General features: G+C 44.6%; 1 protein-coding gene across 3 annotated transcripts; it reads left to right on the forward strand.

The window, feature by feature from the left end:
* The first annotated feature begins 504 nt into the window (after positions 1 to 504).
* Positions 505 to 20,732, forward strand: FKBP6 (FKBP prolyl isomerase family member 6 (inactive)). Of its 3 annotated transcripts, XM_027445984.3 has the most exons (8): positions 509 to 808; positions 1,817 to 1,906; positions 2,470 to 2,672; positions 3,958 to 4,077; positions 5,132 to 5,326; positions 5,632 to 5,741; positions 8,381 to 8,469; positions 20,305 to 20,732. In XM_027445984.3, exons 1-7 carry the CDS (start codon positions 646 to 648, stop codon positions 8,457 to 8,459), a joined length of 960 nt encoding a protein of 319 aa, XP_027301785.1. In that variant the 5' UTR covers positions 509 to 645; the 3' UTR covers positions 8,460 to 8,469; positions 20,305 to 20,732. The 3 variants fall into 3 exon arrangements, 2 of the variants coding, with proteins under 2 accessions (XP_027301786.1, XP_027301785.1); XM_027445985.3 differs by lacking the exon at positions 3,958 to 4,077 and having other exon boundaries at positions 505 to 808; XR_003492772.3 differs by lacking the exon at positions 5,632 to 5,741 and having other exon boundaries at positions 506 to 808.
* The last annotated feature ends 874 nt before the right edge of the window (positions 20,733 to 21,606 follow it).

The raw sequence follows: 21,606 nt of genomic DNA on the forward strand, positions 1-21,606 counted from the left end.
TTTGCCACGGGACGGGGCATTCGCCTCGCAGAGGGGCTGGGTTAGGTGCATCCCACGGCGGTTCTGGTCACCCGCATCGCTTGGATCAGGGGACACGCTTTCACCAGAACACTTTCTTGTCAACTAAAACTCTTCTTTGGTTAAAATAGGTTTCTTTGTTCGTTTTGATGGTGGCAGTTGGTTGGTTTGGTTTTGGTTTTGTTAAAACCATTTAATTCTTTTGGAAAAGACCAGGAGAAAACCCCAAGCGAGTGTTGTTGCTCCGATTTCAGACAAGGCATGCATGTGCTTTTGTGTGACCGTAAAAAAAAAAAAAAATGTAGTTTTGTCTGTGTGACTCTAAAAAAAAAACCATCAACAACAACAACAAAAATCCGAACTATAACTTTGCGTTTACACAGCTGCGTTTGACTTCCGGCCCCGCCCGCCGAGCCCCTTGCCGAGCCGCGTTGGGGAGCGGGCCAGTCCGGACTGCATCCCCCAGAGTGCACCGCGAGCCCACGTGACGCCCCCATTGGCCAGCAGCCGCGCAGGGGCAGAGGCGCCGCGCGTGGCTTTAAGCGGCGTGCCGGGCCGCGCTCGCTCCTCGGAGCGCTATTGGCTGGGCCGCGGCGCGGGCGGTGACTGGGGCGGGGCTCCGCGGCCATGCGGGGCGGCGGCGGGGCCCGGGCAGGGCTCGGGGCGAGGCCGCGGCGCTGGGGGCCGTGGGCCCGGGGCCTGCAGGACCTCAGCGGTGACGGGGGGGTGCGCAAGGAGGAGCTGCGGCCCGGCACCGGGCAGCCCGCGCCTCCCGCCGCCACCGTGGCAGGTACCGCTCCCGGCCGCTTAGGGGGAGCCCGAAGCGGAGCCCCCGGGAGCCGTGGCGGCCCCGTGCCGCTCGCAGCGCGGTGCGGGGCTCGGCCTTGGTGTGCGGGCCGGGGCCGTGCAGGGCGCTGAGCCCTGGGGAGGCCTCCCGGGGCCCTGCCGCGGGGAGCGGCTGTGTGCTCGGCGCCCCTCTGCGCGGCTGGGCCGGCAGCCGGGCGCTCCTCAGGGCAGTAGCGTGTGGTCGGGGCAGGAGCTTCAGAGTGCCTCTGGTTTGCCTTAGTAAGGCTTCCTGCTTCAGAGACCGTCCAGGCTCTCTTGCCAGTTTTTTGTAGTGCTTGGGATACTCTGCTCTGCTTCTTGTGGCTGACCTTAAGTGAAAGGGCATCCTGACCTTCAGCAAAGCAGGTTTTCCAGGTCCCAGCTGCATTCACAGTACAAAGAAGTTTGAAGCTGAAAATGGTTCCTGTGTGAGGGCTTAGTTCTGCAACAAAGGAAGCCTATTATAGTACTTTATTTTTTTTCCCATATTTGAATTATAACTGGAGTTAGCCGTACCATTCCCCAGACAGTGGCAGAGTTCTGAGGGGGTATACTTTCTCCATTGTTCTTCTTTTTGGGGTTCAGGCTCTGTTTGGGAATGACTTTGTTACATCCTTCCCCAGATGACTGGGGCATTTTAATTTCTCAGCTGGAGGTTTCCTTCTCTTCCTGCCCACAGCTCACCAGTTTTTGAGACAAAACTGCATTTTCTGCTTCAATAGAAATTGAGAATGCAAAGTAGCGATTTTATTTGGTGTTGATGTTAAAACACATTCAACCACTTGGCTTATTGTATGTGGCCAATTTTTTGGTACAAATGTGGGGCTGGTTGTCCCCTCAGCAGAAGCGGGGGGGCGGGGGGGGAATTGCAAAACTAACTCCTAGCATGCTGCTGCTGGTGGTGTTTGGTGGTGGACATGAAATCAAGCTCTTGCTTTTCTCTTCTCCCTGCTCCGTGTTTTGGGCTGTGCAGTGAAGTACTCTGGGTACCTGGAACATGCAGATGAGCCCTTCTGCACAAACTGTACTACGAAGCTTCCTAGGTTGATGAAACTTGGAGAAGGTAGGCTTGTCCTGGGCTTCATGGGGTCATAAGGACCTGCCTGTTAAGACATGGTAATTTAAATGCACTTTAGTATCTTTAGGTTTGGGTTGTGTTTTTTTTGTTTTTTTTTTTTTTCTTTTTGGAACCTTTAAAACTACTGAAGGGGGTCAAAATGCATCCTTCAGGTAGGTGGTGGTTAATCTAGAATTGATAGTCATGCACCTCTCCCCACAATGGGAGTGGGCAGCTGGACTTACGCTGTTGGTAGTAGTGCAGGTGCTTCCTGTCAGACCTACTATAGCAGATACAGATTTTGATGTTTTTAAATCACCAGAGAGGAGGCATTGCTCAGTTCCACAGAATGCCTTGATAACCTCAATTATTCAAATATCAAGGTGATTTTGAGATGTGTGATACAGTGTTTGCTGTGAGCTGTCATAACTGTAGGGAACTGACTGCTGTAGGTGGTGGTATGTGAACACTGGGCCTTTTTTGCCTAGACCTTAAGAGAAATTATTTGGAGTCTGAGGGTGGATTCTGGGTTGGGGATTCTCATGGCCTTCCATTTCTTGTTGTGACAGACATTACACTGAGGGGCCTGGAAATTGGCCTGCTCACAATGAAGAAGGGAGAGGTTGCAAGATTTGTCTTCACGCCAGTTTATGCCTATGGCCAGCAGGGCTGTCCTCCTCTGATTCCCCCAAATGCTACAGTCTTGTTCGAAGTGGAGATGTTGGACTTCCTAGATTCTGCTGATTCTGATGCATTCTTTGCATTGACTGCTGTGAGTTGCCTTAATAAGGCTTGAGGCATAAATCTGGAGACTCGGCCTTTGCTGTCTTTCCCTTCAGTTGCTGTGTATCATGTGTTACATATGTTTGTTAAGCTTCAATGGAGGTGAAGTTATCCAGGCCCTGGGCTGCTGGCTCCAGTCAGATGCAGATGTATGCCCGTTAGTGTTCCCCTGGCATGCCTTGCCCTGCTTACTGCCAAGTGTAGAGGGAGAAGCTGGGTGCTGCCTTTATTTGCTCCACTGTGTTGGAGTCAGTGAACAACTTACCTTTATTTTTAGCTGTACAAAAAAACCCATGGTTTCACTAGGGGGCACCAGCTTCCAGGAAGTTTTCTGAAGTGGCAGGAACAGTAACTAACTGTCACTTTAAAAACAAAACCCTTTTTAAGTCTGCAGTGTTGAAGTGTCCCCCACCCCCCACCCTTTGTCTTTACTTTTTGGCTGCTTTCCCAAGTGCTCCTTCACTGTTCACTTTCCTCCCTGGTGAGCTGTGGTGTTATTGTTAATTCCCCCTTTTCATGTGAAAGGCTTTGGGCTGTGGTTGAGGGTCAGTGATTGGGGCACAGGCAGCAATGCTGGTGGAGAGAGGCCCTTCTTATTCCTTCACTGCTCTTGCAGAGGCCACTTCTTCCAGATGCAACTCTGAGATCAAACCACTGTTGCATGGGGGACAGCGTACTCCCTGTTTTGTCTGTTATCCACCCTTTCTTGTTTGTTCCTCTCCTTGAGCTGATTCAAAGTTGCAAACCCAGGGGAAAACCTGTCCCTCTTTTTTTTTTTGTTGCTGTTCTTTTTTTTTTTTTTTTCTTTGCTGGCTTGGTGTCCTGTGTGGTATCAGGCTGGTCATAGAGCTGGCAGCCACCCAGGGTGATGTGGCACCACTAGAGCAATGCAGCCTGTCAAACAGCTTCACCTTTTCTGCCAGGAATAGTGTTTTTGTATTTATGGTCTGTTCTGTGCTAAGCAGATGAGAGCAATGGGCAGGATTTAAGAACAAATTTCTGACCCTCCTACCCTGTGAGTTTTTTTTGTCCTGTTGAGCTTCTTGACCTGTTTTTTAGCACTTCTCATTAGGAGTTATTGACAGAACAGTGGCGTGTTTCAGCCTGGAGAAGGGAAATTCCATTGTGGTGGTCTGGCTGGACACTGCAGGGTACCTTGGCAATGGTCTCACTCCTGCCTTGTGAAGGGAAAGGGACTGGGCAGGGGCGTCCTGCCTGTGATCTCTGCTTGTTTTCTTCTATTTGAGCTGAAATTCCTGTGTTTCTTTATACAGGAGCAGCAAGATACTTTTCCTCTACAAAAGGTGTTGAAAGTGGCAGATACGGAGAGAGAGTTTGGCAATTACCTCTACCGTAAGCAGTGCTTTGAGGGTGCCAAAGAGAGATACAAAAGGGTATGACTCTGGAAAAATGTGTTTTCTGTCTGTGGGCTGTGAAAGTGGTAATTATTTAGTGCTAGTTCACAGTAATGAGTACAATTCAAAGATTACACAACTTAATTACATGTTCAATATATTCAGTTTGTTATTTAAGAAGTTATCTGAAACACTTGCTTTTGTGTGAACAGCAGTAATAAAGGGAGGAGGAGGGTTGGCAGAAATACGTAGAACCTTTTTCCTTCAGACTTGCTCCCTGTGGGCCCTAGCTGAGGCAGAGTGCATCTCAGTGTCTGTGTGAGCCCTGAGTGGCTTTTGTGATGGACTGTTAAAGTGGAGCCTTTCTCAGCTTTCATGGCAGCTCTTGCTGAGAGATGTTATAAGGCAGTACAACCTTGTATTGCAGCAGAATCCTGCTTAATGCTGAAAGTAATCTAGAGTCTCCATGTTCTAGGAATAGAGGTATCACCAGCACCTGGACACTCAACTTCTAGCCTCCCATTTGGGAACCACAGAATACTTGAGGTTGTAAGAAACTTCTGGAAATCGTCCAGTTTCAACCCCCTTCTCAAGGTCGTTAAGAGCAGGAGGTTGCCCAGGATTGTGTCCATTCAGGTTCTGACCATCTCCAAGGATGGAGACTCCACAGCATGTCTGGGCAGGAAAATACTCAAGTTCCCAAACTGGAATGCATTTGTCTTTGTTTCAGAAGCAGTGAGGCTTTGAGATGTTTTTCTTCCCTCCATTTAAGATTGCTTTCTCTTGGTATTTTTAACAACAGCAACAACAAAAAATTCTTTCTTCCTAAAATACTGCTTTTTCACCTTTATTTGTAGTCTGGGTAACAGGTGTATTTTTCTGCTGCTCTCTAGTTCCTCAGTAAGTTTGCTGGAGTCTTGTGTCTGAGTTGGCTAGTCATGCAGGGAATGCTGCGCAGTATATTTAGGGTTTTTATTATTATCTTTTAACTAACAAAGATAAATACAAACAGATGTAGCTGGCTGATTAGGATGGATTTATCACATTCCATAGTAGATTTGCTGTGCACTTGTCCTTTTCCCTGTCTTCTCAGGCATACTCAATCCTTGGTCGCAGCCCTTCCAGTGTGTCAGAGCAGTGTCAAATTGATGCTTCCAAGTTGTTGGTGCTCTTGAATCTGTCAGTTACCTACCTGAAGCTGGAACATCCTGACCGAGCTTTGATGTATGGGGAAAAGGCGTTGGAGATTGACCACAGAAACGCCAAAGCGCTGTTCAGGTGTGGCCAGGTAGGCAAAAAAATTTCTCTGGTAACTGCATCAAGCAATGACCCAAAGTCTCTGCCTGTGGAGAGTACCTAGAATACACTGAGAGCCACTAAATTAATGACTAAGCTCCTGCAGCAGTCTGATTTTTCTGCATCTGACCTTTCAGAAAATCTGGCTCTGTAAATCTGTCACAAGTCTTTGCTTGAGGGATTTCTGAGCTACCTAGGTCTGTCTTAGAAATGCTTGTAGTCATACATATTTCTGTCTGAAGAGCAGCAGTGAGTCTATATTTATCTTCTGGTGCATCTGTCTTCTTTCAATGGCAGGCTTGTCTCTGCATGACAGAATACAAAAAAGCCCGTGACTTCCTGGTCAGAGCTCAGCAAATAGAGCCGTTTAACAACGATATTAACAATGAGCTGAAAAAGTTGGCAAGGTGAGAACTCCTTTCTATCCCTGTGGAAGGAGTCTTTAGACAGGCTGGAAACCTCCACTGAAAAATACTTTGGTGTTCGTTTGATTTAACTTTTTTAAACCAAGACTGTTGGGTAAGTGACTTGGGAAAATGCAGAAGCTCCTGTAGTGTGGAGATGGTTGGTTCAGAGGTTCTGCACACAGTGGTTACAGGTGATACGTGAGAAGCTGAGAGCATCCATTCTTTCCAGAGGGTTTCTTGCAGAGAGGGATGTGTGATACATTCCATCTGAGTAGGTGGATTGGTCTGATGGCAGGGAAGTAGGGAGCTGCTGAAATGCCTCAACTAATGAAATGCAGTAGCCTAGCACCCAAGATAATAATGTTCTGCATTAATACAGATTTTCACTTTCTTTAAGATGTGTTGGCTGATTACAGCAATTTTTTTTTGCACTGCAAGTGCTTCAGAGTTTCACTGTACAAGACTACAAATACTGATGTTCAGCTGTGGGAAGATCTTAAAAGTGAATTTCTTTCTGCCTTGGTGGTGATAAATGAGCAATCCCAAAGGCAAACTTTCCCTTTGCCCACAGGCTGAGTATAGCACAATCCTGCCAGCCTTAGTCATGCCCTCACCCCCTGAAAACATGACTAACACTAGTCTCTGTCCTCACTCTGTTCTTTTGTTTGAAACTGGCAAAAGCAGTTGCTGGTTCCCAAAAATGTATGCTGCACTTCTGGCACTGTTCAAACATAATGTGATGAAGACCCAACTTCAGAGATCCCAAAGCTTCCCCTGAATAGGAAGGCTCTTTTCTGTTGCTGCTAGGCATTTGCAGCAATGTTTGTAGGGAGCAGTCACATCTGTAATAGGAATAGTTGAAGTGGCTGGTGCAGCCAGTTGTGTGGGTCTTCCCAGGGTGACATTTTGCTAGAGCACTGTACTTGTACATCTGTCCTCTATGTCCAAATCACATGTAACACATGGCTTCAGATTTCTTCTCTTACTTCAGGATTATGGATAACCCGAAGGTAGTAATAGCTGGTGGCCTGGAGATCTGAAGTATGCTACTTCCACTCATCCTCATCGGCCTAAGTACCTTGCTACCAAATACTAGGTGAACACAGTTATCAGATAGCTCTGGATGACTAGGTGGCTGCTCTTGGAGGATCAGTTTGCAGGTGGTATCAAAGACCCATGATACGGTATTAAATATCCTGATTCTAGAAGCCTTGTGAATTGTCTTAGACTCATTCAGAATATATTGGCTGGTAGAAGAAAAATCTTGCTAATAATTTTGAGCTTGTTCTGCCAGGGAGCAACAAGGCATTCTGTCTTCAGAGAAGCAACAGGCAGACTTGTCAGCTCTGAGTCTGGAGGTAGCAACATGTGCTACTAACGTGTGTTGCAGTAAGCTGGGTATGTGTTAAACATCTGTCTTGGAGTCTCTGCTTTGCTGCCAGTTAAAACTGGTGTATTTGTTGCCTTTACAATGACAAAGAGTGGAATTAGTATGAAATTGATGAAGATGATGATATTGGGTGTTGTTAGTCATGCCACACCTCAGTCTGGATCTCTGTAATGTTAACAAGCTGCCTTGCCTGTGAAAACCTGTAATGTCATCTGGCAAAGGCTTCAAAAGTGGCATATGAATCAAAATCTTTTTCTTAAAAGCTTTTCACTTCCTTTCTGAATACGCTTACAACACTCCTTTTTGCAAAGTTAATCAATAACTACCTTTTGGTGCATAAAACTGAACTTCAAAAAGGACACATTTAACAGCTAAGCCGGGTTCTTGGCAAAATTCACTTTGACCTGAGAAAAACAGGCAGAACCCTGGGCACGTATCTTGTGGAACATATCTGGTACCAGCTGTAGCTGTTTTTTTTGTTGTTTTTTTTTTCCAGCCATTGATCCCTGGGACAGTGCCTAAACTGAGTCACCCTCTGGCTTAGGGATTCTGTATCAGTGAGTCCTTGTTGCTGGTGAGGTGGAGTGCAGGGTGTGGAGGGTGCTGTGCTTCCTCTTGGCCATGCTGGTGCTGGGAGAAGCGGTGATTAAAATAGAGTGGTCTGCATAGCTTTTGACATGTAAATGTGATGCTGGCAGGAAGATGAGATTGGAGGAGGAAGCATTTGCCCTGTCATCTACACAGTCTGGGCATGTGTCATTGCTGTCTCTTACCTATCCTCTGCCCAGATTCAAAGGGTCAGTGGTAGATAGCCATTAGCAGCAGTTTGCCAAGTAGCGGAGCACCTGGACCACGTGTCCTGCTAGGCACTGTAATGGCTTGCACAAGGAATGGTGAAAATGAGGGGGCACCAAACTAGACCTCAGGATACAGCTGGGGGTTCCTCTGCATCATCTCACACTTGCAAAACTAGAGTAGAAAGCATCAGGCTTCCAGAAATCAAATGATCGTAGTAGCTAATAGGCACCAGCAGAGAAGGGACCCAAGGTCTGGGAATGAGGCAGAATTAATTCCTGGACATGGCATAAGGAAGTGGCTAGAACAGCTGCTCCTTTTCTAGCAGCACACTCTTATACTAGGCTAGTTTATTTTAAAAGTGTGTGTGTGTATATTTTTTCTGGTTGTGGCACTGGCAGTTGGGTGGGCAGTTCACAGCCCATGCTTCCCATGTTTGTGCTCTGCTTTCCAGCTGCTATAAAGACTACATGGAAAAGGAGAAAGAAATGTGCTGCCGAATGCTTGCCAGTCTCAATTCTTCTCATGCATGACCAGAAAAAGGTAATCAAGTTGTGAAATGGCTGAGGTCTCCTAAAGCCACTGTCTTCTCTGGATTGGGTTTTCTGGTGGTAGTGGGGAAACCTGCTTCTCTTCTGCCTGGGAGGATTTTGGTGACAAAAGGTAAGTTAATGGGTATGTGCGAAGGGAAGGGGTAGGACAGCAGGGTGAAATGTTACTGCACTGTGTGCTTGGGGAATCTTTCCTGCCAGGAGGGCTGGCATGGGACAGGAACTTAAAACCAGCAACACTTGGGTAAGTTTGGTTTTGTTGTTTCCTGTGCTGCTCATCCCAGTTATTCCTTGTTAGAGCCAGGGGGAGAAATAGCTATGTAGTCTTGTTTCTCTGCCAATTAAAAGAAAAAAAAAATTGTTTCTGTCAAACTTAAGATTTGGATTTCTCCCTCCCCTCCAGCATTCCTGTCTGGAGCTGCTGGAATGCCTTACTTCAGAAAAAATCTAAATATTTAATTTCTCTCTTTTTTAAATATTAAAAAACCTGTTTGTATATAAATTTTCAAATAGATGTTTTGGACTCTTTAAAGCCTTAAATCTTCTAGCAAAATTGACAGGTTTATAAATGCACAAAGGCTCTTTGATCTTTTTTTTTTTTTTTGTCAAAACCTTCACCAGGGTATAAGGGGGAGTGAAAACCTTCACTGGTCTCTTGCCTCAGGGTAAGCCCTAGGGAAAGGGTTGTGGAAAATGACAGCAGCCTTCTGTCAAAGCATCACCAGCTCAGGTCTGTCAGAGGTTATATTGAGATAGAGGGATACTGCCTGTTGCCATTCTACTTGCTGAAAATGAGTATTAGCAGCATTTCCATCATCAAAAGTGTGAGTGTAGGATTCAGCTGTGGTATTTTAAGGTTGCCTCTTTCTCTTGCCTGTGGTTGTGAGGAAGCTAACCCAATATTTGAGGAAGAGGTTTGACTGCATGCCTGTTTCCTAAAGCAACACATCCCTCTTCTGGCTGTATGTGCCTCTTTGCTGTAGTCTTTACCCATCTTGTCTCCCTTGTGCCCCGATCATAGCTGCATGTTGCTGAGCTGCCTCAAAGCACAAATTCTTCTCTGGATTCAGGATGAGATGGTCAGATCTGTTAGCAGGTACCTACCCCCAGACACATCGCTATGAAAAGGGGTTTGTGACTGGCTGTGGTTTTACCACTGTGTGCAGGAAGTCTGTGGCTGCAGACTTGCCGAGGAGGCTCTGAGTCTCAGTTTACTGAATTTTAGAGACTTGCAATTGGAAAGCCTGTATGACTTCTTTTGTTTTTGACTGTAGTACATAGCAGTGCCTGACCTGGGGAACTTCTTGTGTCAATCTGTGCATCAGCTGGCCCTGTGTCATAGTGGAGCTCTGAGCGTACGGAGTCATCTGCTGGGCCAGCAGGCAGGTCATCTGGTGGTAAAGCAATGTAACCTCTTCTTTCCCAAAGAGAGGCTAATGAAGATACTGATTTCTACACAGTACAATGGAAAGTAGCTATTGTTGCAAGTGGGAAAAAAAGTCTTCAGTTCATGGAGACTGAGAAGTACAAAGGAGAAGCCTTTGTCTGAGGCAACCTTCAAAATTAGGTGCAACTATCCATCAGCAAGATCTTCTCCACTGGCTCTGTATATTTGCACTGATGCATGTGTACAGCACTTTCCTGGAGCTCTGCCTGCTTAAACAGCTGATTGTCAGCTGTCAGTCAAAGATTCTGACCTTCCTTGAAGTTGTTTTTTAAAGTCTTCCAGACAAGCTTACGTCATCACCCACATAACAATTCATTGTTAATTCCTTGTAAGAAAAATCTCTTGCTGCTGTGTCTTGCATGAAAAAAAAAAAAAAAAAGAAATATTCAGAGAGGAGCACAACAGGTTCCAGCTGGAGCTCCTTTCTCTGAAATGTGCCACTATCTAGCCAGAATTGAGGCAAAGCATTCTTCAGTGTTTTCTGACAACTTTGTACAAGTTCAGTTTAGGGCACAAACTTACCCAGTCAGTCTGACATGCCTGTTTTATCATTTGTCTTAAGCATTTAGTGAGTAGATGGCCTGTGAATGCTGCCTGTAGCTCACGTTGAATGATCCAGTGGAATTGCAACAGTTAAGGAAAACTTCTGCATACCAGTTGGCAGGTCTGACCCCATGTCCAGCTTACCAGCTGAGTGACTCTGCTGTAGTTGTGGCATTCTCCCTGTCCTGACTCACTGCCATATCCTCTGGTTTGGTGCTCCTACCGAGGTGGCTTTGCTGTATGCTTTAAAATGTTCAGTGGTTGCTTTGTTATGGGACAAATAGTTTGTCTGTACTGGATAACCCAGGGCTGCTGTTCTGTGTTTTCCACAATGACACTGAAAAAACAGATGCACCTGAGTATACTCATTCTGCATGGTATGTGTCGCTCTTACTGTATAGTGTAGGTCCCGTAAGTGCCACAAGCATCATCTTGCTCAGAACATACTTTCTTCCTTTTTAGTGGAGTTTTATGTCAGGGTAAACATTCTATTTGTTGAAATGTGAGGCTGTTCCTGATGCTTCTTTGAGGAATCCAGAAATACTCAGGGGTAGAAATAGAAGCACAAATGCTTTTTTAAATCTGTCGTGTTGCAGTCCGTTGCAAACAGTGACCTGGGGCCTCTTGCTTGCATCTCTTCAGGTCTGGGCTATTTGCCTGCCTCTGTACACCTTGTGTTGTGCAGCATGCGTCAAGCCAGGTTACCTGGTACATGCACAGCTGTAAGTCCCATTTGACCCTTAACCGTAGAATGTGTAGACTGAGGACCACTGGCTTAGTGGAGTTTCTGTTCCATTGAAAAGTGAAGGGTTTTGGTGAAAAATTTTGTATTGCTGTGGTCCTTCACGATAAAGAGAACTTAATCATGAAGCACAGACAAATTCCCTAGAAATGTCTGGAAATGTATGGAACCTATTAAAGGGTCCTTGGTGGTAGCTTCATCCCAGAATGGTGAATCTTTATGCTTTTTTTTTTTGCTTTTTTTTTTTTTAATTAAAGATGAACCAAAGCTGAAGGCTTGCCTCTAATGTGTATCTCAATTTCAGTACACAGGAGAAGTAGTCTTGGTAGCTGAGAGCATGCAGGGAAATGTTCCAGTGCAAATAAGTAACGCTGAAATTATGGCAGGAAACTAAGGTCAAACTTGAGATTGCTATGAATAACAGGGTCTAGCAATTCTGAAGCCATTAATTGGTGGGAATTGGCTGCAGAATTGGGGTTGTGTCACCTGGTAGAAGTGACTGTAATTAGGCTTAAAATCAGTATCAGTGCCAGTTAAACTGACCTAATAAGCTAAAAGAAACTTGCAAATAAACTGAGTAGTATGTGAATAGTAGGATCAAAACCGCCTGCATTGGGAAGGCTCCAGACTTCTAAGTAAACAGCAGCTTCCTCCTTCCCCTACTGCTCTCCTTTATTGCTAAGCTGAAGATCTAAAATGTGCCTCCTGCTGTTGCTGTCCCTACCTACTGTGTACAGCTTAACAACAGAACCAGCAATTTCACTTCCTTTAGAATATGCAAATTATTGTACCACTGAGATGTCCTGTGCTGCAAAGGAAATAAAGCATCTGCTTTATGCTGAGCATCATTAGAGCTAGTGGGTAGTCTTGAAGGATGACTTAATTAAGCATTCTCCTTACTAAGCAGAGGAAGGAGAAAAGCTTTAAGATTTTTGGTTGTTTTGTTGGGTTTTTGGTTTTTTTTTTTCCACTCTAGATATTTCTTCCTGTAGCATCTTTTTTTTTTTTTCTTTGACAGGAGTTCTGCAATTCATGTCTACTAGTATCTGTAATACTTCTCTTGAAGGTTTGTAGGCCATGGTCTCTTCCAGAAACCAGGAGTGGAGAAATGACTCTGCCTCCACATAGGGAAGCTTCCCTTCTGCTTCCCTTCTGATGTACTGGACATGTGTCCCTGGTTTGTTATGCTGTGACAACAGGTTGGGCTAAAAGATGGTTTAGAGGGAACTGAGGGCAGGGACCAACAGGAGCTCCTGGGCTCTTTGAACTCTGATGTACTCTTTTGTGATCCCAGAATCACAGAACATTAGGGATTGGAAGGGACCTTGAAAGATCATTTAATCCAATCCCCATGCCGGAGCAGAAACACTTAAATCATGTCACACAGGAACATGTCCAGGCGGGTTTTCAATGTCTCCAGAGGAGGAGACTCCACAACCCCCCTGGGCAGCCTGTTCCAGTGCTCTGTTACCCTAACTGTGGAAAAAGTTTTCTTAATTTAAGCAGAACCTCCTGTGTTCCAGCTTGCACGTATTGCACCTTGTCCTATCAGTAGATGTCACCGAGAAGAGCCTGACTCCATCCTCCTAACACTTAATCACAAAGGCTTGTTTACAAAAGTCCTTGGTGAGGGCACTTAAGGTACTAGAGGTGATGTTGCCCAGACTAGGAGGGAGATCCATGCAGTATCTCAGGTTGCCCTGCGTTGCCCATCCTCCAAGGCATTAGTGAAGTGCTGGTACTCTAGTTTCATTGGAGGGGTGCCTCAGGGCCCAGCCCAGCCCATCTGCTCTGAAACTTTGTGAATATCTAAAACCTGGTGTTGCCCTTCGTGTGCTCAATTCTGAGTCTCCCTTTTGAGATAGGAAAGTGTTCATGGCTGTGTTTCTCCTCAAGCTTCTGCCTGGGCCTGCACAGCATTCTTGCCCTGGAAAGGACAGGCAGAGCCCCTGGTGAATATTCCATTATGGGCTTTTATTTCTCAGAGCTTCTGCCAGGAGCAGGAATGTAAAACATGCTAACTTCAATGCTGCTGTTACAAACCAGTGAAAAGTGAAAAATATGCTGGGTTCTTTCTATTACTATAATACGTGGTTTACTGTGCAGGTAGAACTTGAAGGGCAGTGGTCTGTGTCTAAGATGTAAATGTCTTTATGAAGAAAGCTTTAGTTTTGCAGAGCCTTCAGAGTTACTGGCCTTCACTTCCAGCAGCAAGGACATGTGTGGTTATTTTAAAAATTGTATTTAATAGAAGAGCTTAAAGTCTCCTTTCTCTACCTCTTGTGTTTCAGCTGTGATAGGCTGTATGAAGTGTAAGTAGAAATGTTTTAGCTTGACAAGCAAAAGGGAAAATTGGAGAAACGTTACCTCAAGTAAGTTGTAACCAAACAGTTTTTGGATGGCAGCCTACTGCAGGTGGCTATGCCTGGGATCAGGTTATTGCTTAATTGTGCTGTTGTTGAGGCACAAAAGCCCCCACTGGTACTTCTAGTTCTTGCAGTATTACAGATGGTAAGCAGCTCTCCCTGGGCTGCCAGGTGCATATGCCATCCCATACACTAGATAGGCAGAACTGGCCACCAGTCCTCCTGATCTGGGGTGCTACAGACTTCCTCTCTGGGCTAGCAGAAGAAATGTCTGTATTGTATCTGTTTTAGTCTTAAATCTGAGGATTTTAATGTCACGCACAGCCTTGTACAGCAAAACAAAGGTCCCTTTTCCATATGCTGTTGTGTGCTTGTTCTAGTCAGGCAGCTTGGAGGAGTGTTGAGTGTGGAGAACTGTAACTATGCCTGTGTAAAGAAACATGCATTGCTTTGGGTTTGAAAGACATTACTGCCTCCAAAGAGTGAAGGATGCTGTTTGCTTAATTCAGTGACAGCTTATTCTGAGCAGAAACACAAAGTGATCTAAATCTGTGCTTGGACTTGGGTCAGAGGTGGCCTGTCTGTTTTAGCCATGTGTGCTGCCTCCAGTGGGATCAGTTAATCCATGGAGTGTGGGTGTGCCTGTTTTCTACTGCTTCAGCATGGTTCTGTACTGAGGACTCTTTCACTGAGACCAGACATCAGAGCCTCTGGTAGGATTCACAGTGCAGAGGAGCTGCAGCACACTATAAGTTAATTTCAACACAGTAGAAAAAACTCAGATGACGGTGGTGCAAACCATGCCTTGGTGGCTTATTTTTTATGGGTTTTCCATGTTTTTTTTTTGGTTTATTTTGCAGACACCACTTTGTTCAAGTAAAACTAAACTTCTAATGTCCTGACACCCTAGGTTCCTGGCAAGGTGCTCTCCTGATCGTGAGGGGGTGCTGGCAGTGGTCAGGGCTCTTGTGAGCTTTCCATTCTAGTGGAGTACATGGTGAAACACAGACAAACTTCAGAGGAGTTTAAAAAGTTCTAAGCAGGTGTCGTGATATCTGTGATGATACAGAGACAGCTGAGAGTAAAGAGTGCTAAGGACCCTCATAAGAGGGTCCTGTGGTTTTGAGAAGTATTCCCCTGCTTGTGAGCTACCAAGCATTGTTCATGATGTGCAGCCTTGTAATGGGGTGTAGCCATCAGCAGTGGCACAGTGCAGCCTATTGTAAGACCTGAGGCTCATCACTGCTTGAACAGCACCAGGGCATTCACTGCTATGTGTGACACTGGTGATAGCACTTAGCAACAAGACAACTTTTGTGGTCCTCTGTACCAAGAGGCAGGAGATGTTAACAAGGCTTTCCAGTTTGGGGGATACTACTTTAGGGAAGGGTTTTTGCTTAAGACAGGGGGTGTTTTGGCACTACTGTGAGTTAGTCTGCAGATCTGCAGGATTATTTGCAATAAGGGAAGACATGAAAGACGTGACCTTCATGCGCCTTTCCCAGTACCCATGGTGCTTTATTGGGGAACTGTTGATTTGACAGAATGCTGAGCGTTATTGACATGAAAGCTATCTGAGCTCTTGAAGGACTGGGAGCTGCTGTTTGGATCAATTTCACCCCACGCTTGCTGTATGAAGTCCTTACTGAGTCAGAAGTGTGTGCTGAAGAGCTTATCTTTTTCCTTTCACCTTCTCATAATTGCCTATTTTATGAGACCTCTTGCTCTCTGATGAAGGTTTGTTGCTGCTTTTAAGGGATTTTCCTTTGGAAATGCCTGGCAAAGAGCTCTACTTCCTGTGTTTCTCTTCTTTGCCTTAGGTATCCCTGTTGCACAAAAGACCTGAGCAGACTTGACAGACCCTTTCACCATCACCTCAGGTTAAGGGTGGTAGTGCATGTCATCAGCATTCAAGCTCTCTGTTGTCAAGACTAATTAAGGATCTCCAGTTAATTCTTAATTCTTCCTTCCACTGAACTGGCTTTCTAGTGTACAGGCAGTTGACTCATTGTGGATCCTTTGCAGAGTTGAGGATTATGGATCCACTGGCAAGAAAAGCTATCATGGGGGGAAAAAAAACACTTTAAGCACAGATCTTAAGAAGACAATGAAAGTTGATGTAGCTCAATATAAGCAAGGAGTAAAGCATCTGTTACTTGCACCTTCGCTTTTTGAATTTTGACATCTCTTGAACCTGTGTTGCGGTACTCCTGGCAGCTGTTGATCAGCCTGTTGAAACCTTCAGACCTGCAGAGCCTCTCAGCTTCTGCATGCTCTTGTACTACCTGAAGATAGGCTTCACAGTAATCTTGGCCATAAGTAATTTCACTTGAAGCAATATGATTTCACTTGAGGCAATAACAGGCAGACATCCCTAAACACCTAAGTGAGACAAATGAAGGTATGGCTGACATCAAAATTGCTTTCATAGCAGATAAATGGTATCCTAATTAGGTTATCTTCTGAAGGAATGTTGCATGCTCCGAGATGGAATACGTGTCATGGGGATGTGTAGTATTCCCTCTAATAATGTTCTGACAAACCATGATTCTCTGGTCTTGTAAATAGCTGTTTCTTCTCACTGTATCAGGATGGATCACTCAGCACATCTTATCAGCTAGCTGATAAAGCTGTAGCTGGACTTTTTTCTTGTGTTCAAAAGATCTGCAGCCTGTCAGTAACCTCTTAGGGAGGTTAAGAAGGAGCTTGTTCATGTCCTGGTGGCAGTGTTTTTTCTCTAGACTGTTATTTCAGAGTGGCAGTTCCTTTTGGACTTGTCAGGTCTTGAATGAAGAGCACTTCTCGGGCAATTGCTGTTGTAGAAGGTTTTAGCTCCTTTGCTGATCTGTGCTCTAAAAAGTGTGCATGAAATGTGCTCTTTTGGAGTGCTCTTGGGGACCTGTGGTATAAGATGTACTATATCCTTGTGACTAACAAATCAAGACTGTTCCTTTCTTCTCTATAGTCAGTGACCATAAGGTTTGAGTTGAAGTGCTGAAAATGAGGTGTTCTCCTGTTAGAAGCGAAGCACTTGTAGGCTTCATTTCTCTGAAAGTAGCTGTTGTCTCTTAAAGACACTTCACTGGGATTTAACAGCCAGGCTAGCCTCCTAGGTTATCTGCTCTCCACAAAGCTGATTATTTGATCGCTTCTCTTGAGAAGTTCCTTCTCACAGTGGGTTATCTTAGTGCAGTGCTCATGGGAGCAGCTGATTCAAAGCACGAGTTTAATGAGGGCTGAAAAGACAGGAACAGTGCTTTAAGTGCACACTTCTTGGCTTCTTTGTGCTTCAGCAAAAATTTCATCTGCTATGCTTGGTGCCTACATGTTCTTTCCTGTAGCCCTTCTGGAGGCTGAGGCAGGAGAGGGGGAACCAGGGAAGATGCAACTGCAGTTCTTCATGCAAGAAAAAGCAGCTTACATTTTAAAGCTTTAGTTGAACATTAATAGTTAATTATGGCTTTAATGCAGAGTAAAGGCGATTGTGGTTATAAACGACCTGTGACCTGGCTTATTGTTTACTGTAAATTGGTGCTCAACTGCCTTGTCTTTCTGAAGCATGAATTAAAATAGCTGGGTAAAACAGACTTCTGTCTGAACTTCAAAGTGAGCAAGTGTTGCTGTTGTGTGGCTGAGCTGCTGCCAACCTGTTTTTAAGGGAACAAACATTGGAGTGGAGTCCTGGTTGGAGCGTGCTGTTCTCCTACCTGTAGGAACAGCAAACTCTTTGAACGCCTTCCAACTCAACATCTTCAGGGCTGCTCATTTCCCTTCCACTTCTCTTTTGATTGTGTAGCCATTAGGTGGAAATGAAAGAGATGAACTGATCAAACGCTCCTTGAAATGGCTTTAGGGTTTCAGTTTGAATATTTTTTTTTTAATTAGCTCTATGTAAAGACTTTATTACTTCAAATAGCAGCAATGAAACCAGAAGACTTGGTTTGTTCTCCTGTTTTTGTGGTGTATGAGAAGTCTCAGTAACTGTAGGTTTTATATCCAGCTAGACACCCCAAACCGCAACTAACAGTAGAAACATAACGTGATTATCTTTTATGTATGCCTATCAGGGACACATAAAAGGAAGTGCTGCGTGGGTATAGTAGTAGACTGACAAGTAGCAGCAGAGTAGAAGTCAGTTGCATTTTAACAGGAGCAAAGATGCTTTTCTCTAATAAAGCATAGAACATCAAGTATGCAGATTTTTTTTCACTTCAGAAGCCTTTTATTTTTTGTCCTGATTGCTACAATTCTATGCTGTACACCAGAGCATTTAAGCATTTCTATCTCTGATTAACTTTCAAAGTTTCAAAGAAAAGAGATCAGCTGCAGTGTCCTCTAGTAATTTTTTTCCATAAACTTCTCCCTTTTTTCTTGGTCAAGGTATGTACTAGGTTGTCAGCACAAAGCCGTGAATGTAACACAAGGTACTCAGTGAACCCCTGGTTTTGGAAGGTTTGGCAGTAAGAGGTAACCTTATAAATGAAGCTGTAAGATGAGTCTGGATGATGAACCAGGGCAGTGACTAAGTGCTGACTTGATAGAGTGACTCCTATTTTGTGCTAGACTAGAAATCTGCTGCTGGTGAATTTCCAGTAATCCTGAAAGTTACTTGACTGTTCTGTGCTTTTTTTTTTTTTTTTTTTTTTAAATCCCAAACTGTAGTTGGGGCCAGCTTTTCAGAGAGGCAGATTGTCCTGATTCAGACTACTTTTTCTGGCAGGGTGTCATTTGAGTCATGGGTTCTGAGTTGTCCTGTGTGGCTCTGAGTGTACTGACTGAATAAAACCTGGGTTCTTCAAAGTCATTGGGGGAAGATGAGTAATCCAGTCAACCTCACAGCTAACTCTGTGAACAGGGTATTGAACTGGAGACCAGTTCCTTGCAACCCTAATTGTCCTGTGATCCTGTGGTGCCAGAGCAAAATATGTGCCTTCCAAGGTTATATAATAAATGAGGTGTGTATCTTAAGCATGCTTTGTCTTCTCATCCTTTAGTTGTTAAATGTCTGTTTTCTTTAGAATTACTGCTCTTCAACTTTCCAGATAGCAGTCTGTAAGTTGATATCCTCTAAGGAGCAGGCTTCTCTATTTTGTGAAGTTATTTGATTTAAATTTGCAGAGATCACTGCAGCCACGCTGACTGAAAAAGCTCAAGTGGCTACAGCTCCTGAAAGAGTAGCAAAAATTGACTTGGGCTCCTGGTATTCTTAAGCTGAGAGAAGATAGGGCATCTTTTGAATGTGCATTTTTCTTTTGACCACCAGAACAGGAGAGCAAGAGACAGATAACGGGTTACTTCGTGGAAAGGTTTTTAAGGATTTTTGCAAGGTTTTTGGTTCTTTTCCTTCTTTCCCTTCCACCGTTCAGCCTCAAAATGCTGGAGAAATGAGGCTGACTTCCCAGCAGTGTTTCAGGACCGTTTGTGCCCTGACAAATTAGGGGAACACCTTCCATATCTGTATTCCTCTGAGTGATCTTAGGGTTGTCAGTTGAAGAAGCATCATGAGGAGCAGGATGCTGAAACACGTAACAGGTACGTAGGAAAGCAGCATGTACGTCTTACCACAGGTGCTTAATGGCTGTGAGGAAAACAGGGAATCCCATGTTCTGCTTACATGCAACACAGCTGCACTAGAGAACTTGTGGTGTTGAGCCAGTACTAGAATACGAGCTCAAACAGCTTGTGAGGGACTAGGAGCAAGAGGTGCTGCTCCTCTCTGCAGTTGGGGAGGCAAAGTATGGCTGGAAGAGGCACCACAGGAGCAGGTGAACTGTTCCCAGCAAGGTCAGTGTTGTGAAACTGTCACCACGTAGAGGGTGAGGCAGGTGATCTGAGTCCTGATCAGTGACCTAAGGGGTTCCACAGAGAGGGGGGGAAAAAATCACAGCTTAGAAACAGGTCTGCATTACATCCAGAGAGAATGCCTTATATCTAGATACTGTTTTCCTTCCAGTGAAGCTCTACTGACCTTAAAGAGCTGGCGGGATGGGGCAGGAGTTGCAAGTGAGAGAAAGGCTTCTCTGGGTACAGAATCTGTCATTTGGTATATGTTAGGACTCCAAGACTGGTTTAAAAAAAAAAAAAAAAGAAAAAAAAACAATCCCAAGTGAGAGTGATGGGGCAAGCGGAGATAACAAAGGATGAGATGCTGGGAGCACTGTATGCCTTGATGCGCTGCAGGTGTTGTATGTTGCTAAGCCTCTTGGTGGAAATGCCTTCCACATGGGACTAAGGTGTGAGGAGGGGATGAAGATGGGAGCAAACAAATGCAGTGAGAAGCAACAGGAATCTCAGAGGAGGAGCATGGTGAATCTAAAAGACAGAAAACTAACTTTTCAAAGGCAAAGAGTACATGTAGATCTCCAGTCTTGGGTTCCCAGAACAGGGTTGGAAAAAACACTGATTATGTGTAATATTAGTGACTTGGTGTAGGAAGGGAGGTGGTCTGAAGGGCAATTTCAGGCCACTGTGAGGTGGGCTTGCTAGTATTAAATTCTTACTGCTTAATAATCAGTTTCTTCCAAGTCCCAGGTGAGGAAGTTGCATTTTATAGGAATTCTACTATGCCAGTTCCACTTCTGCTAATTAACAGAACTCTTTGGTAATTCTTTTAAGGCTACTGTACACATGGGCTAGTAATGATTGACTTCTTAAGGCTTGGAGATGCTACAGTGGAATAAAATACACAGTGATCCCTGTGGGAATGTTGACTGGTATTTATTGTCCTAGGACTTCCCCAGCTGATGAAAGAACAGTTCTTGGATGGGAAGATGACCTACCTCTGGGCAGATGAAGATTTCAGCATTGGATCTGTGCTTTGGGAAAAGGGGAAAGTGTGGTCTTGTTCAGAGTATAATGTGGAGTTTCTGTTGGTATACACACAACCTGGTTTTCCTGAATTTGGTTCTTGTTCACCATGTTCTGGGGCTTAGTTTCTAGAACTAAGTACTGCCGTATAGAAGGATTGCTCTCTTCTCTGTTGCGTACTCTTTGAAGAAAATTTGAAGCCTTACCTTTTGCAGGTTCTGGGCTGCTTTTATGGAATCTGTAAGTATAAATGCCATGAAGTTTTGTATTGTTTATACAGATTGTTCTTTAAAAGTTACGTTTCGTACTGTTTTTGTTCTGAAAAATAAATCAGAACTATGTTGGCAGGACTTGTGCCCATTTATTGTGCAAGAGTGATTAATGTCTCTGCCAGTGTAAGGAACTGGAATTTGGAAATAGGCTCCAGTTTGTTAGTGTAGCTAGCTCCAGTCTGGGGCAGCAACATGTTACAGTTTTTTTGTTTTTTTTTTTGACTAAACATTCCAGTGAGTGTTGATACTAAATGTCTAATGATTTAAGACTACCAGCTTTTTCCTTTTCCCCTTCAAATACTGCTGACTTCTCTAGATCTGATCAAGTTGGTTTCCTTTTTAAGTAAAATCCACTATGTGCTCTAATTCTTCCTGAACAAGTGCAAAACCAAGTGCCTCTTAGTGAGAGAGCAGCAAGAGAATGCAGAACTGACAAGAAGCCACTCAGATTCTGTGGAGGAGAAGCCTGGTAACATGAAATGCTCTTTTAATGATACTTGTCCAGTCTGTTTGACTAGGATGGGTAACGTCTTCCAAACGTGATTCAGTACCACAGTGTTGACTTGCAGGGCAGGGAGAGTTGTTTGTGGTCAACATGTGTTCCAAGGTGGCCTCTTGCCTGGAGAGAGATGTACGAAGTGTTCTTGCTTTCCCCAGTTCTGCCAGCACCTTTATGGCTTTTGGACTCCATATCACCACACTGATGGTACGTTAAAATAAAATGCCCTCTCATTAGGACATACTGAAGAAGGGAAAAAAAAAAAATGAAAATTAGGAAAGCTTTGGATTGGCAGCACTTTGTAAACCCTCTTGTGGGCCTTTTTGCTTGTCTGCTTGTTCTTGTCCTTTGTGCTTCTGGAGAAAGGATGTCTTGGGCTCTGAGAAGGAGAACATCCAACCTGCTGTGCTGCTTAGTTTGAAGAAAACAGGTCTAAAGGGATTGTGAGGTTCG

This window comes from Anas platyrhynchos, chromosome 20 (genome assembly GCF_047663525.1).
Source record: "Anas platyrhynchos isolate ZD024472 breed Pekin duck chromosome 20, IASCAAS_PekinDuck_T2T, whole genome shotgun sequence".
Classification (NCBI taxonomy): domain Eukaryota; kingdom Metazoa; phylum Chordata; class Aves; order Anseriformes; family Anatidae; genus Anas; species Anas platyrhynchos.